We start from the raw sequence: 18,134 nt of genomic DNA on the forward strand, positions 1-18,134 counted from the left end.
AGAAGATATAACTCGCTTGAAATCCTTAATTTTATTTGCTTACTAGTGGCCCAACCGGTTATTTAAATTAAGAATTCTGCTTTTCGGATGTCCATGACACTCTGAACAATTTTCCCGAAAACTCGAACTTTCTATCTTTTGTGGATCACTAGAGAGAACTATTTTAGCCCGCTCTATTTTACATGCTCACTAGCACACCCTATCGGCAAAATTTTGAACCAAACTGTTTGCTTTTCGGATGTCCTTGACCTTCTGAATAACTTTGCCGAAGGCTTAATCTTTCTATCTCATGTAGATCTCAAGATAGAACATGCTTAAAATGCTCAATTTTACATGCTAACTAGTGCCACCTACATACAATATTTGATACAATATTCAACTGGGTGTTGCAATACTAATTTTGGTGAGTCCGTGTTTATGACGGGTAGTGTATAATCAACTTGCCCTTGCTACGGCCATGAGGTCCACAAGAGATAACTTTTGACAGGTGTGCGTACGTGAAAATGTTTGTGAGAGCGAGAGCGAAAGAGCGTGTGATTTTCCCAGTCCACCACCCACCACCAGCACCACCCCCAAGCAGTATCTATGAAAATGAGAGCAACAGAATTTCCCTGCTCCCTGCGCCGAACGGAGAGTGAGTGACGATGGCTCTCTCTTTCTATCTCTGTGCCGTGCGTATGAGGAAAAACCGATAACACACACTTTTTTCCAAGCAAATTCACGAGCGAGCACTCGGTGAGTGACCCACTCCCGTCGTCTGCTGATAAAGAAGAAGTAGAACACCACCCCAGTCGTCAGTCAGTGAAAAGGTGTGTTGTGCGAGGATCTTTTCCCATCACACAAAACGGATGTGTGGTTTGATCCTAACTATTGGAAAAAGAAGTGTAGTTTGGTGTAAAGGAACGGGTTTTTGGTGCAAATTTTAGGGGTTTAAGTTTGTCCGGTTGACTGTGCGTTTTAAGTTGTTGCTCGTTTCGGGTCGGATTCCTCGACGGTCGATTGTGTCTGAAAACGGGACCTATCTTTTTCAGTTTCGGATTTTTTCTCTTCGTGGAAAGGTGCAGACGATTCGAAGGTGGGGGGTTGGTAAAAAAGAGACACCAGCCCCAGAGCATATAGAGCAAATAGAGAGAGAAAGGTGGCAGAAGAAGAAAAGTCTATGAGGGAAAAGAACTCCTGGTGAAGAAGTGAGAGACTCTGGGCCTGAACTGGTAGTGTGTGGAAAAGCGACCAGTCACGAAATAGGATCAGGAGCAACGCCAACACCATTTTTCCAAGGATGACGGATTAAGAGTGGGTCAGTTTAGGGAAGTCAAAGCCAAAGCCCCAGCGATAAAAAGCAGGCAAGTGTGATAATACCATGGATGATGAAGCCGTCACGAGTCATCCGCACTTGGCCGGAGTAGCGTGAGTCTCGACCAGCAGCAGCAGCAGCAGAACCGGCGGATCCGCGGAGGCAGAGCACCACAACATCATCAGCATCACATTGCATCGTCGTGCAAAACAAAATGGCGGGTGGTGAGCATTCGTTTGGAAGAAAGACATTTCACAAGCCAACCTATTGCCACCACTGCTCGGATCTGCTGTGGGGACTAATCGGACAAGGATACATCTGTGAAGGTCCGTATCGTATAACTTAACTTTCATAATCCAAGGCCAGAAAACACTTCACTCCCCAAGAAAAAAAAAATGTCTGGTGGGAGTACGTCTCTTGGCCATTGATATTCGGGCTAAGTCCCCACACGTCTCGTACAGCCGAGGGAGCTCCGTCCGGTCCAGAATACGGAAAATCCCACCCGAGCCATTTTCCTGCGAATTTTCCAGGAATGTTCGAATCATCATCTTCTGCAAGTTCGCTTCCACATCTTGATTTCGGTCAGAAGCAAAGGCAGTAGTAGCAGTATATAGAGTTTCCCATCGTATAGGCCAATTATAAGTGTTCGCTCTCGTTCTCGCGTTAACTCGCAAGTGTGTTACCCAGAAGAAGTAGTGTTCTCCGCACAGAAGTGTGAAGTGTGCCATCATCGGCTCTTCATCGAAGCCAAGGAAAAGCGAAAAATAATATTGATCTATACCAACTCCTCCGGCAGGTTCGGGAGGAAAAGTGAGTGCCCGTCCACCCAAGAAGGCGACCAGCTCTCCCGCTTTCTCTCGGAGTACGCGCGATTTGGAGCTCCTCTCAACAATAATCATCAGCACGGTGTTTTCCTGGACCGGTATTATCAGGAAAAAAATCTCTTCATAAATTCTGTGCTCACCAGTTGATTTCTTTAGCTTAACTGCATGACTAGTGAAACATTTTCAAAAAATCGTGCGATTTGTTTGAAGATACGCCTCTTTTGACGGTAAGTCCACAACACAGTGATATTGTTACATCTACCGTTAATTACAGAAGAAATACATCATCATAGCTTGGTTCAAAGTTGGTTCTTATAGGTATTCTTTACCGCTGCATGGGTTTTGAAATAATTGATGTACAAAACGATCAGTGACGCCCTTTTTACGTCCCAAATAGTTAAAAACATTAGCGATACTCACTTACCAACATAAATAGCTGCGTAAGTCATGTTTGTTTTGTTTGTTATTTATCAAGGTGAAGATGCATCGAAGCCAAACCTCAAATTTCCAAGAGTACAAATCTGGAGAACCGAACACCCGTTTGAGCTGAAAACTTAATCGATTGGTCACTAGCTGGTGGCGAACAATCGATTGAATTTTCAGCTTAAACGGATGTTTGGTTCTCCAGATTTGTGCTCTTGCAAATTTAAGGTTTGGCTTCGATTCATCTTCACCTTAACGACAGGTTACAATATAAGTACATTCGTGTGAACACCTAACTCTGCATTGCTCTAGAAACATCATTTACAATATTTAGTGATAAATTTGCCCTTTTTAGCGTTTGTTCAATTTAACAATCTTAAATATTTCATAGCATTGGGTAAACTAGCAATGAAACGTTTCGTAACGTTCAATCTTAAGGCTAAGTAGCCTTTCATTCATTTTGGCAACAATGATAACTTTTCAGCTTGCATTTCAAAGTAATAAAACTCAGTCTTGATAATTTATATTGATTTGAAAAAGTATCACGGTACGCGCTAACATGCATGTAGTATGCTGATACTTTTTCAGGTATGTCAGTGCAAAACCAACTGATTTTCTTTGATTCGAAATCGTGAGATGGATTAGCAACAATCTTCAACAACAAGTACAAATTTCTATGACGGCCTACTGCGCTTTAATGGTCTCTCAATCTAAGAATGCTTTGTTAATTTGACAATTGGTAAAATGAGATATAGATCAATCCAATTGCCTGCGTAGTAGTGCAGTGTTGTCAAAAATTTCTTTGTTTGCTGTGAGAACTGTCACAACATTGCCTTTGTTTGCTGTGAGAATGCAAATATAAACAGAATTGTTGCAAAACATTCACTTCCTTATTGAACTGATGTTGACCGAAAGCTCAATGATGTCAAAAAAACTTCGACACGTTTTCATTCTGAGGAAATCGACTTGTGTAAGATTGATTGTGCGTTGGTGTTCGTGGCAGTTTGCATGTAGACCTCTATGTAAACCTGATAGAGGGGAGACAGCTGCCTTAGATTGCGAGCTCCTAAAAGTCAAGGGAACCTATTACTAACTGTCACTGGAAACCCGCACATTCGAAGAACTGGGCGTGAAAAACCGTCAGAATTCAAGTAAAAATAATTAAAATTTCTAGGTGATTTTCGATGATTTCACATAAAAAAAAATGAATGCCTAAATAAGGTTGTGTGATTGCTAATTGATTTGATTTTTTCATATTCATATCCTTTTTGATAGTGACAATAACAAAAAGTGAATATGATTTTGAACAAAATAAGTTCATCTGACCGTTGTGCACAACCCAAGAATTAGAAAAGGAAACCGAAGAAGGCAAGAAAACATGCCAACTGTCCGTGAAAAATCTCCTCTCACTCAGATGTAAACAAGCACTTTACAATTTTGTGTTCTTAAAACAAATACACTGAAATCAAAAGCAACTGCGACAATCAGGAATAGACAAATAAGATTGGAAATACTCCATGCTGGAACAAAAAACAAATCCGTACCGTGAATTCTAAACTGCAGCAGCCAACGCTATGTCTAAACACGAAGAATGTACATCGGATTTTTCTCGCCAGATATTAGTATTTGGTCTGTATTTCCATAATCGGAAGGTTTTTAAATAACAGATCGATAAAATTTTGTTTTGTTTTTTCATTTTTAAGCTATTTTTCATCCTAAAATGGAAATCCCGTTTAGTTACTCACTTTTGCCCATATAAAATGTATGAAAAAATATCACCTATAGAATAGAATTTTCTGAAGACCGTCTACGCGGCAACATGTAGCGTCCTTTATTATTGTTTATGGAAATTTTGAAATCTCGAATCTTGAAGCCATCAAATATAGGTGATGAACTTCTTATTCCAAATAAATTGTTTGTTTTTCCTCTATTAACGAGATTTTTAGCCCTGGGCTAGTTCATCTCGGGACCAACGGCTTACTTCCCTTCCAAAAGAGGTCATTACAGTAACCTTTTGTCATAAGTTACTATATCGGAGACGGGATTCGATCCCAGGTCCTCGGTATGAGAGGCGTGTGTTCTAACCACTACACCTTTTGGTCTAACTTGAAACAAAGTAATATAATGAGCCTCTTTTATGCCACGGATTTCAATATTTTAGCCCAGCTGCGTAAGCGGTCGTATATGACACTGCTGGAAATTATAGCTACACACCTAGCTACACACTTAAATTATTTTGCAGGAATCCGTGAATTTCACCGTAATCTCAACAGCTGAAATAAATTAACGGAGTACGAGAGCTTTTGGTTTATGTGGGAATATTATCAGTTGAGTTTTGGAAGCATTAGGAGATATCTTCCATTTTTGCAAGCACAAAGAAAAAGTTACAGATGACTGCAAACTCTTTTGCAACATTACAGATGACACGCAGGCTTCGTCCTTTGGCGGAGAGGCCTGTGTCATCCGCAAACAAGGATTTTTGACATCCCTGAGGTAATTCAGGTAAGTCAGATGTGAAAATATTGTATAATATTGGTCCCAAGATGCTGCCTTGAGGAACACCAGCTCTTACAGGAAGTCTTTCTGACCTGGAGTTCTGATAATTAACCTGAAGTGTACGATTCGACAGATAACTTTGAATTATTCTAACAATGTATGTTGGAAAATTATAGTTTTTTAATTTTACGATCAAGCCTCCATGCCAAACACTGTCGAATGCTTTTTCTATGTCTAGAAGAGCAAGACCAGTAGAATAGCGTTCAGATTTGTTGGAACGAATCAAATTTGTTAAACTCAAAAGTTGATGAGTGGTCGAATGTCCATGGCGGAATCCGAACTGTTCATTGGCAAAAATTGAATTTTCATTGATGTGGACCACCATTTCGTTCAAAATGACCTTTTCAAAAAGTGTACTGTTAGAGGAAAGCAAACTGATTGGACGATAGCTAGAAGCTTTTGTAGGATTTTTGACTGGTTTTGAAATTGGTACAACCTTAGCATTTTTCTATTTGTCAGGAAAATATGCCAATTGAAAACATTTGTTAAATATATCAACTTAGAATGATAAGCTACTTTCTGGAAGTTCTTGATGAGGATGTACAAAATTCCATCATTGCCAGAAGCTTTCATATTTTTGATTTTTTTTAATAATATTCCAAATCAGTCTTCCAGGAACTTTCGAAAATGTTCTCTTGATTGCGAATGTTTTCGAAGTCCTAAGTTACTTGATTTTCTATTGGGGTTAGTAAGTCTTGAATTAAAATTGTGCGCGTTTTCAAACTGCATAGCAAGTTTTTGAGCTTTTTTCGCAATTAGTTAGTGATAATTTGTTTTCCTCTTTCAATGCCGGAATTGGCTGCTGAGGTTTTTTCAAAATTTTAGATAATTTCCAGGGTTCAATAGAGAAATTTTATTTTCAAATTTTTTGTTCCTTAATTGTGAAAATCGTTTTTTTATTTCTTTCTGCAGACCCTGCCATATAATTTTCATAGCAGGATCGCGAGTGCGTTGAATGCGTTATTCAACTGATTTTTTAAAGTCTTACGCTCGCTGAAGCATTACGGAGCCAATAGCATAGTGCCAGAAAATTCAAATCCAATCCATTACTGTATATCGTGTGTTCTAAGTAGGACGAAATTGCCATTTTCGTGTATTCGTTGAACGTATGAAATGTGAAGTAAAGTCTCTCCGTTACAGATTCCCAAAAAAAAAGTTATTCTTTGAAAGTGTTTCTTTTTCTGTTTGAATGAGCTACAGTGACCAATATTTTGATCTGTTGTGGCATTACCCGCATTTTTAGTGTATAGTGCATGTCACATTACTCCATTTCTATTGATAGGTAATAAAGTATCGGTTTCTGTACAGTTCTTGTATTGGATCCTCGAAAATTGATGGGTAAATCGAATGTGATGAAATAGTTCCGCTATTTACATTCTTCATAGAGACTTGATTCTCAGCGAAGTCCTTTATCAAACATAATCGATTTGATTTCTGAGGAACCAAATGTGTGTTTCCCTAGTTATTTGTAAATGAATGCTTATATAAATTCCTACAGGATTTACTTCAATAAATCATTCAGCAGTTCAACATTAATACCACCACCAGCAAGCTTGACAGAAATGAGGCGATTCCGATGATATTTTTTTTTTGAGGTAAACATTAAATTCAAAATTAACAATTCGATCCTCAAACGATTCGATTTCGAATGCATCGAAACGCGAGGATTTTCTCTGATACTCACCCTCTCTCGCTGCTATGATCATCTTTACTTACACTTTAAATGAACTTTTCAATGACCCGTCCTAACAAAACAGGCCTCGCGGAGTTGTGATAGCACTCTTTCTTGATGGAATTTTATTCTGTTGTGTTTTGTGTCGCATCTTCTTCGCTCATTTTTCGTTGCCTCTCTGCTTAATATGTTTTCACTCCCTCATACAGAGGACAGGACGCTGCTCTAGAGCATGTCACCGAACTCATTATTATCAGTATTATCAAGCCAGTAGGGTAAGTCGCTAAATTTTTTAAGGGTAAAATTTCTCACTAAATATTAAACAACGCTTGTCTTGCTTCTGCGGTGTTCATTATTTAACGAGAAATTATCACGTTTAACACTTGGCGACTTACCTTAATTTTCACAGGCATTACTCCAAAATTTCGCTTTAAGATTTTTCCAGGATTTTTTTTTAAATTATTTCAGTAGTTCTTTCATTTTCTATAGATATTTTCTATTTTCTCATTTTTTTTCTAGGATTGAAGAAATTTGAATCATTCCTAAAAATCATACAATAATTTCTCAAGGAATTTCTTTTGTGATTTTTTATTTGTTCTGCCTGTAATTTTTATAAGGATTTCTAAAAGAATGAATTCATCATGAACTCCTCTTGGAATTATTCAATCAGGGATTCCCGCAGAAATTTCATACAGGAATTTCTCCAGCAGGTTACTTTTGCAGGCTGCAGATTTGTTGAATAATAGCTTAACTTTTTTTAAGATTTTTTTGCCCAACTAAAATTACTTGTAACTTACGTTTTCGTGGCTTTTCGAAAAGTTCATTAAGGATGTCACTCCAGAAAATTATACTAGCATTACTCCTTCAATTACTCTTTTTTCTCACAAATTTTAGCAGGAATTTCAAACGAGGTTTAACAGGGATTCATTTAGAAAATCTTGCAGGATAGGGTAGCGCTTGGTAACATTTCCAATAATGATTATAGCAATTTTCCTGGAGAATCATTGGAAAAAAGTTGCATAAGTTCCTACTCTTGATGAAATATATGATAAACTGAAAACTAAAATTAATAGTTTATCATATACTTCACCGAAAGTTCCATCAACCTCCTAGACTGGATCTTAGACTTCCAAAAAATTTTGAGAAATGGCTTTGGCAATTTCTTGGAAAAAATCCTGTTAAAATTTCTGGACAAACTAATTAATTATAAAAATAAAAACATTTATGCTTTATACCTTGTAATTGTAATAAGGTCGTGACATTTTTTTTTCTTTTGTAACTCTCTACCAGAATGTGTCGAAGAGGGAAACGATAAATAATAAAATTAAAATTTGTGTATATTTATCATATTTTAATTACCAATTGCAAAAAATCACGCTTTTTTCATGTTCTTCTGAGACATTGTGTAATCATACTGATTTTAGCGGAATACCCAGTTTTTCAAATTATAAATAAATTGTAATTGTAAATATAAGTGATTTAGCCTTTAGGTTTTAGTGAAAATATTGAACCTTAAATTAAAAAGAATTTCATGAAGTGACCTAAAAGAGAAATGTAGCGTTTTTGACACACATGTTTTTATTTTTGTGGAACATTTTTCCACAAATGTGAATTTATTCTACAATTTAAAATAGAATCAAACGTGCTGAAAACATACACACTATTAATACAAGGGGTATGTGTACAAAAATGTTGCTACACTGCTTGTTAGCGATGGATATCTACAGTACGTTTCCATTGTGTATATATTTTGAACAAGAAGAATTCACTAGAAATCACATAAATATTGGTAATTGAACCACCAATTTGATTTGAACAAGACTTTCATTGCAAGTTTTAGTACAAAAAAATCTAATGAGTGTTACGTGATTCGCGTCAAATAACTAAAATATTCAATCACCCCCTAAGAAACATACAAAATTGTTTGTCCATATCTCTGTGATTACACGTTGAATTGAAACTCTCTTTGGCGAATTCAAAAGGCAAACACTTCTGATTTTTTATACTTAATTTTTATTTAAATTTGTGACATTGGAAAAACACACTGAAAAAACATGGCTAATTTCCTCAGCATTGGATGGACGCAAATTTTAAATCAATGTGTCATAAGAATCGCAATCTTATATTCTTTGAGAGCACTCACGAGGTTTTGGCAGAAAAATCTGAAAACTCAAAATCAATGAAATCGTGCAAAAGTTCGGGGAGTTTGAGCCGCACGCATATCATTTTTGTCAATATCGCTGCCATTTTTCAACCGATTTTCATAGTTTTTAGATGTTTCTGTCAAATATTCGTGAGTGCTTTTCAAAGAATATAAGATTACGATTCTAATGGCACATTGATTTAAAATTTTGTTCGATCCAATGCTGAGGAAATTAGAATTTTTTGTTTGAAAAGTGTCAAAATTTTAGTACAAAAAATTCATTTTTTAAAAATAATATCTACGAAGTAGGATTAACTCATTGAATTTCGAATGCTCCATAGATAGTTTCAATTGGAAGTGTAATCGCTGATATATGAACAAACAACTTTCGTGTGTTTTATGAGTTGTGAACGCAAACTTTTGCATGGGAGTATATAAAAATTGTTTCTTTGTTTCTCTGCGATCAAGTTTGTTAGAAAACATAAGCGTATATCCTATACGATATTGTGCGGGTTGAATTATGAATTTGTCAAAACACGGAAAGTTGTAATAAACTACATTGAAAATAATACATTTTATTTATTTTCCCCTTCCAGAATTTTGCCAAATTTAGGAACGCGGTGACAAAAGTAAAATTTCAAATTTGTTCTGGTCTAAAATCTTTGAACTCATTAAACACATTGTAGCAATATATGGAAGCAACGTTATTCTACTACAAAATGGTTTGTAATGAAGAGTATTGCTGATCTATTATTTCAGAATTCATTATTGGAGTTAAATATACTTTTAAAAACAAACTGCGAGCCAAGTGTTGATGGTATGCTTCTTCTGATAATAACGGCAAAATCGTGTATGTATTACTGTTATACATAGAAATTTAAATACTATTAAAAGGGCGTCACTTCAAAACGGGCTCTACGACTATTTTTTTAAATTTTGCTCGTACATTCACAGCCACTATTCGCATAACTGTCCTATGTATATAGAAAATCTCATAGAACATGGGACGAATATGCAAATAGGGGCAGTGCAGTTAAGCTATAGAAATCGACTGATAAGCACATATTTGATAAGATTTTTTCTGACAAGAAAGGTCTAGGGAGCACCGTGCATACGAGAGCAGGAGTTCCTCTCTCCCATTCCCGAAAGAAAAGCGTGAGAACCGTGGGGAGAGCAAATTTGCAACATGTAACACACATTTTCACGCACGCACGCACTCACGAATTACAACACCAACATATCCTATATATCAACAAGAAGAAACTGGATTCGATGGTGGACATGGACATTGGCACTTGGGCCGAACAGAAAAAAAATATCGAGGAGACTTGCTCCTTGCGAGCAAGGAGAACGAGCATGAATCATGAGACCGAGAGAAAGACAGAGAGTGCGTTTGACATTGAAAATGTTTTGCCCCCCGAAAAAAAAAAGTTCATGGATGTTGTACCGAAAGTAGTGCGAAACAAGTTCGAAAGTCGGAACACTTTCCAGGTAGTTGCATGTCGAAAAATAAAATCTAGCCAGTAGTGAAATTCGCCAAACGGGCAATTGAGTCAAGTGGAAGAAAGTTGCACGCCTGCCCGATAAATCCTAAGTGTCTTAAACGATCAAGAGCAAAGAGTGTGTTTGTGTGATTCTGCTTCGAGAGGATTTTCAAACCTGAAGTCTAAGGCCAGAAGTGCGCCCACCCACCCTCAAGAGGGTGTTTAGTGCTTTTTTTACTGTGTGTATTTAGTAGAGTGGGTAATGATCGAAAAAGAAATGAGATTACAGAATAGCGCGTTTACACATGTGTGGGCCCTGAGGAAGAAAAAGATTTTTCTGAGTGTTTCGGAATGTGGATTGTGAATTGAAGCGAACGCATCAATGGTGATCATCAAGTGCTTCGGTAAACGGGCGGCGGCGAAACCAAATCGAATGGATAGTGTAGAGATGATTTATTACCTGTGCGCTTGTATTCCGTATCTGTGTGTGTGTATCTTTGAATGGATATCTACTCTAGCTGCTAGAATAGTGTTTGCATGCCCTTATAGGATTATTAGGATACAATATTCATTTGGATTATACACAAAACACACTTAGTTGGATTACGTTTTAGTGCAATTCTGGATTTGCCGGTAAGGTAGAGTACACTGTTTTTCTTCATTTAGTTTTTAAACCTTTTTTTACAATTTTTAAAACACTGCTGATTTATCTTAATATGGATTGACAACTTTGTGCAATGTACAACATGGTGTACAATCATTACGAATTACAATATAACCATTAGGTGACTGACGATTAGTTTCATTTTGAATCATACGCAGGGCTGTGGGCTGTTTAAGAGGTTTTTCTGACAAGATTCAAAATTGTGTATGTGCAAAAGGCTACGAAAGGGATGGTGGGGAGAAATGAGCACTCTTTGTTTGTGACGTTCTTATCAAAGTTTTTGAATAGATTCTGAATAATAATAATAACTTGAGGGGGTTAAGAGCAAAGGGGTGTAGATGACATGTTTCGAGAAGATCGACTTCAAAGTTTCTTAAGCAATTTTTCTAATAATGTCTCAACACAACTATTCTGCAATCAGTTGTAGTTTGCTCTATTGAATGAAACGCAATCATATTTGAATAAAAGACACTCTTTGGAAAACAAGCAGTCATTATTTTCCAATAAATTCAATTTAAATTCAACTGAACTTCTTTTTTGAAACGAAATAACATCTGTATCATCTGTATTCTTGAAAAATAGTTTAACAAAACATTGAGCTCCGCCCTTAACAAGCAGTCAGTTTATCTATCTATCTATCTATCTATCTATCTATCTATCTCTATATAAATAAAAATGGAATGGTGTTTGTATGTCACGAAATGGCTTACGAACGGGTCAACGGATTTGAATGATTCTTTCTCCGTTTTGTTCGTCAAGGGTTCCGACGTGTTTGTGTGTATAAAAATCCCTGGATATTCACCGAAAAAGTTAAAAAAAACCAGCGAGAACGGAACTGTAATTTTGAATGGGACGATCAAAAGCGTTTTCCAACAGCCTACTTGATGGCAAAACGAAGTCTAGTTACACATATATCTCAAATTTGTTTAAGAAAATGGTTATATAATTCAATGATAGCTGTCAAAAAGGCAGCTCAATTTTCAACTTAAAATGTTAGAACCTAAATTTTATAATCTATCTACAAAACGAAATGTGACGCATGTGTAAACTCCTTATGGGAACTGTGCACCTCTAAAGTAAAAAAAAATGTGTGGTTGCGTAGAAAATTATGTTTCTGAAACGGTCAACATTTTTTTTTTAATTGTGATTCTAATGGAGTAGCCTGTACAAAATTTCTTAACCGATACGATTAAGATTTTTAGCGAAACATACTTATCTTTAAAAGTAAAATTTATATAATGAAGAGCTGTTCAGTGAAATGCCTAGTACTATACCATTTAATTCCACTTGAGTTTGTATCCTTTGACAGATATTTAGGCGTATTTCGACATCTACTGTAGGACCGTTATCATCGTCGTGACTCTAGATAATTCTGTTATTTACTAACTTCGGTTTCCATTTACTTGAAATTCAAAGTTTGTTCCAAACTGTTTGGTTTTAATCGTAAGGTTCATTGTTGAGATTCATCTGTACCGTCAACCGGGGTAACTTGCAACACTTTTCAACTCCAGTGTTATATGGATGAAAAATTTAAGCATTTAGACTAACTAAAAACAATCTGATATCCTAATCGTAACGTAGAGAGAATGCTACACGGTATTTGTTTTATCGTAATTTGGTTTCCAGGAATCATGAGAGGCCAAAAATATACATTTTTCGTGCTACCCCTGATGTGGGGTAACATGCAACACACAGTGCACACAGTGATTTGTTAACTATCAAAACCATAACAAACACCGTAAATTTTGATCATTCAATAGTTTACTATACCCTACTCTTTGAAAACTAATTATTGTTGATGGAATTATGCCTTTTAAAACCTATTCGATTGAAAATTCACTTTGTATTGTATCGGGTGTCCAAACGTGGACACTTTAGCGAATCAAAAAACTTCAAGGCTAGTGGAAAGACATTCAGTAGCTTAAGTGCAACTTTTTTTTTCACGTAATTTCACATAATTTATTTTTTATACATACTGCTAATAAAGCGACATATCATATATTGATCTGCTTTGCCTTGAAATGGCTTCTGTTGGTCTTTTGACATAGCATCATGTTTCATGCGGTCAGCTTATAATGGCAGATCAGCAGGGTACCTTTGAAGCAATTTTTTTTAAATTATTCACAGTGTTCTCGAAAAAAAAAATAAATATTTCTAATTATAAAGGGTTCATGAAGATTTTCGAAAAAAAAAATGTGCTGTTTGATTGAGGTACAACAATTTTACCATAATTGTAAAAATAAATGTTCAATTTAGCTATTTCATGTGTTTTCGATGATAATCGGCACGAAATATCGAGCAATTGAGATTGAAATTGTTGTTGCAAGATACTCCACAAGGGTAGTTAAAAACGTTTTTGATTTTTTTTAGTGTTTAAGCTTGAAATTAATGAAACATATATCTAGTATTTATCTGAGAAAGAGGAGGCAGCTCACTGACAGTTGATATGTTTTCTTGCCTCCTTTGACTTCTTTCATTAATTCTTAGGTTTTGCACAACGGTCAAATGAACTTATTTTTGTTGAAATCATATTCACTTCTTGATGTTCACTGTGAGAAAGCATATGAATATGAAAAAATCTATGGCAATTTGCCAACACACAACTATTTTTAGGTACCGTTTTGTCTCAAATTCCGAACAGACTCATATTCCGAACACTCGGTTTTTGTATGGCGATTTGATTGAAATGTTTCGCTGAAATATGTCACCAAATGACAAGGAAATGGCAGTCAATTGCAATTCAATTTTAACGACTCCAATTAAATTTATACCGCGGGAGTAGTGATGATTCTTTAGTTTAAGCTAGTAGAACAAGCTCAGATAAATTTATTTGCGATAACATTCATTTGAATACGATTTATTCGTGCTGTTCGGAATTTGAATCAATGTGTTCGGAATATGAGACAGAACTAACACAGTGTTCGGCATTTGAATCAATATGTTGATCTATACTTTTCCGTAAAAACAATACAAAAACAAATTAAATCAACATTATTATCAGTACACCCAACAGCTAACAGTTAGACTTTGCGAAGAAATTAAAATTTACACAAATATCAGCTAATTTATGCCAATCAGATGCATTTGAAGTCACTGCTGGCCTTAAGTGTTCGGAATATGAGCCAAAACGGTATTCAACTTTCTTTTAATATTAACCCATATCCGCCCAGCGTCCTAAAAATAGGACAGAAGCCCCGAACGCCCAGCGTCCTATAAATAGGACAGTACTTGTAGTGCAAATATCTTGAAAATAAAGAGGTTTACGAGAAAACTGTCTTCTGCAAAGTCCTGATCACAGGACTGCTGACTACCACTTGGTAACTATTTTAATTCAGAATTAACTCACCAGGTGGCGCACAGACGCCACGCATATATAAGCAACATATGAAACAACTCTCCGACGTACAAATATTTGCTTCGTTTATATCTCTGTCCAGCGATGAGTTACAAAATCGGTGTCTTCGACAAAGTTGAACAACTAAATAATACCTATTTGCATAAAACCTTATAAATTCGGAAAACACTTCCAAGATGGCGCTAGTGAGCCAAAACTTTATTTGCTTATATCTTAGTCCAGTTATGAGATACAAAAATGGTGTCTTCGACAAAGCTGAAAAACTCAATAATATCTATTCGCATAGAACCTTATAAATTCGGAAAACGCTTCCGAGATGGCACTACCCAAGTAACCAGTAAGCACGATAATGCGGCACGGTAACAGCATTATATGCGCATATAGGGTAATCATTTGATGCATGTCAGTTTTATATACGCATTTAATGCTATTATCAGGGACGAAAAAAATCATGCTCACTATATTCAATTCACTGAATTTATGCCACCATCACTTGGGTAGTGAGCCAAAACTTTATTTGCTTATATCTTAGTCCAGTTATGAGGTACAAAATTGGTGTCTTTGATAAAGTTGATCAACTAAATGATTCGCCTAAAACCTTATTAGTTCGGAAAACACTCAAAAGATGGCGCTAGTGGTCGATCATTTTGATTGTTCATATCTCAGTTCAATGATGAGGTACAACATTGGTGTCTTCGACAAATGTGTTCAACTGAATGAGATCTATTCACCCGAAAACTTATTAGTTTGGAAAACATTCACTAGATGGCGCTAGTGGGCAAAGATTTTATTTTGCTAATATCTCAGTCAAGTGATTAGATACAAAGCTTGTATCTTGGACAATGTTGAACAACTAAATGATTCCTATTCGCCTAGAACCTTATCAGTTCGGAAAACACTCACAAGGTGGCGCTAGTGTTATTTTTTTTTTATATCTCAGTCCAGCGATGAGATTCGAAATTGGTGTCTTCGACAAAAGTGTTCAACTAAATAGGATCTATTCGCCCAGAAACATAGTAGTTTGAAAAACTCTCCCAAGTTGGCGCTAGTAGACAAACATTTTATTTGCTTATATCTCAATCCACTGATTGGATACAAAGTTAGTGTCTTTGACAAAGCTTAAGAACTAAATGAGACCTATTCGCCTGGAAACTTATTACTTCGTAAATCATCTAAATGGCACTACTGGGTACAAATTTGATTCGCTTATATATCAGTCCACTGATTAAATCCAAAGAAAGCTATGCGCCCAAATCCTTCTTATTTTGGAATTCATTCTCTTTGATGGCGCTAGTTGGCAAATATTTTATTCGCCTATATTGAAGTCCAGTGATGAAAAATTTGGTATCTTCGAAAACGATGATCAACTAAAGGAGATATTTTCGCAAAAAAAAAAAAACATATTAGCTGGGAATTGCTTTTATGTGCGAAACATCAAGGAAACAACCAATAAGAAATTGGTCTGCCTAGATCAAAACAATGGATACTTACTATCGAGTCGAGCAACAATCGCTTATTTCAGATGCAATGCTCCTTACATTTTTAGATGAACCTTGACACCATTTATTGAAGGCTAATAGAAGAACACACATGTTTTCTAGCCGTCGAATGAAAAAGATGATCTTTTGAAGTGAGTGAAGAACGAAAAAACCGACAAATTGAATTATCCATCCATGAACTGAACTCCAAGGGTGAAGGGCGGCTGTCAAATGAGAGTAAAATTGGATAGCCGCCAACCTAAGTCCAGAACCAGTTTTATGGCTTAACGTGGAAAAGTAAAAATAATTCTTCGCAAAATTACATGTAATAAATGCGCTTGAAAGATATTGTTTGCAAACAGTTATTTACTACGCACTATTGCAGTGCGTTGTTGCCAATTTAATCAGAAAATTCTACTAAATTCTTAAACTGAATGTTCGAGAAAATTGATTACGCCTTCACCATTGTTTGGTCGTATTCTTGTATCTTGCTGAACTCACTCGGTCCAAGAATTGTGACATTCGAGCGGGTACGCTCGTATGCTCCCCAGGTATTCTAGCCCGCTCTAGTGTCAAAAATCTTGGACCGCGTGGATTCGGTTCTATCGGTGCATAAGTGGATAATTCTGAATATTTGACTGTCAATGGACTGAAGAACTAACTTTTGATTAGCACTAACGAAATTCTGATATTGCCAAATATATATTTCGATAGCTGTCAGATCCAAGCCACATTGTATACTAATAACTTGACCCAGCAAAAATATTTTGATAGTTATGTTTTCATTATCAGCTGACAAGTTTTATAGAATCTTTTTGAAGACTATTCTGAAACATCTGTAGGTTTTTTTATAATCAAAATATTTGACGTAAGAATTTATTTTGTTTTTGGTATAAAGGGTGTAAGTGTGCATAATTGTTCATGTACATGTATGAAAATGTATGTATGTCTGTATCTTACTTACGTGGTAGAGCAGAAAATTGAATTGAAGTCACTAAATGATTTAGTTCTAGCATGCATCTTTCGCCTCTGAAATTTTGATTCTTTCTGTTGCAATTTCTTTATCAGGGTACGTCCATAAATCATGTCACGCAAAGTTTTGCCATATTCAACCTCCTCAATTTTCCTCTATACCAAACTTTTTGTATGGATTTCAATTTTTATATGGGTAATCACGTTTTCTTGTAACCCCCTCTATCCTCTTCTGTACGGGACGTAATTTATGAATTACCCCTCACCTGCAGTTTTTTCAACTTGTTTACATTGTAATGGATCGAAGAGCATGAAAATATTTTTGATTAATATCGAAAATAAACTTATAGAACAACTATAGATATGGAAGACACACTTTCAAGAATTTTTTTGGATCCCCACCATAGACTTGATATTTTTTGGTGAAATAAGGTATAATATATGGGAATACGACTATGAATAACAACAACGGAGCTGAATTCCAATTGTGAGATACCTTGGGCATTAACGGGTTAAGGTATTAATCATCGAAAAACACCTAGAAGTGTTAATTGCGTTTACTTGAAGTTTGACGTTTTTTCACGCTCTGCCCTTCGAATGTGCGGTTTTCCAGTGACAATTGGTGACAGGATTCCTTGAATTTTGGGAGCTAGCAATCCAAGCCAGCTGTCCCTCTCTCTCAGGTTTTTATGTACACTTATAAATACTGTACCTTATGGCAAATACCTCGAATGACAAATTCTTCCATTTGTGTAGCAATAGTAACGATTTGTAAGGGTGGGAAGAGCGCAATGTGGTTGGAAATTGACATCGAAAAAATGTAGGTTATTATAAAATGTACCCACGAGTTTTCATCCTAATCATTGGCCCATCACTCGAAAGGCTTTGGATTTTTCCATATTTTGACATATAGAATCCAATAAAAATGGCAATGAAAAATGAAATCCCCGGGGGGCGCTATCGTGACCCTTCCTTGTTAGAACTTTGGTGTATTCACCAAAAATGGCTTTTAAATCCAGCCTTCGTACTGCATCATTATTGATCACTATGTCACTTATTAAGTACATAGATATTTAGACCTACATATATTCTAGAGATCTCTTGGATGACCCAGAACACCTCTTAAATATGTCACTACAATACATCAACAAAAACAGCATATTGCTCTGAACTTCTTTGCATATGAAAAGAATATAAAAGCTTCATAGATCACGCTTGTAGAACTGGAGAGCATATTCCAGTGTTTTCAAAAGGGCAGCTATGACCATT

The 18,134-nt window shown here is 36.1% G+C and overlaps 1 protein-coding gene across 5 annotated transcripts in view; it reads left to right on the forward strand.

Annotated features, from left to right (window-relative positions):
* The first annotated feature begins 815 nt into the window (after window positions 1–815).
* Window positions 816–18,134, forward strand: part of LOC110681517 (diacylglycerol kinase theta) — a 134,423-nt gene continuing 117,104 nt past the window's right edge. For all 5 annotated transcript variants that reach the window (XM_021857451.1, XM_021857452.1, XM_021857454.1 and 2 more), the window contains exon 1: window positions 816–1,620. In XM_021857451.1, the coding sequence (XP_021713143.1) occupies window positions 1,509–1,620 (112 nt within the window). In that variant the 5' untranslated portion in view covers window positions 816–1,508. The remainder of the gene's footprint in view (window positions 1,621–18,134) is intronic.

This window comes from Aedes aegypti, chromosome 1, assembly GCF_002204515.2.
Source record: "Aedes aegypti strain LVP_AGWG chromosome 1, AaegL5.0 Primary Assembly, whole genome shotgun sequence".
Lineage (NCBI taxonomy): Eukaryota > Metazoa > Arthropoda > Insecta > Diptera > Culicidae > Aedes > Aedes aegypti.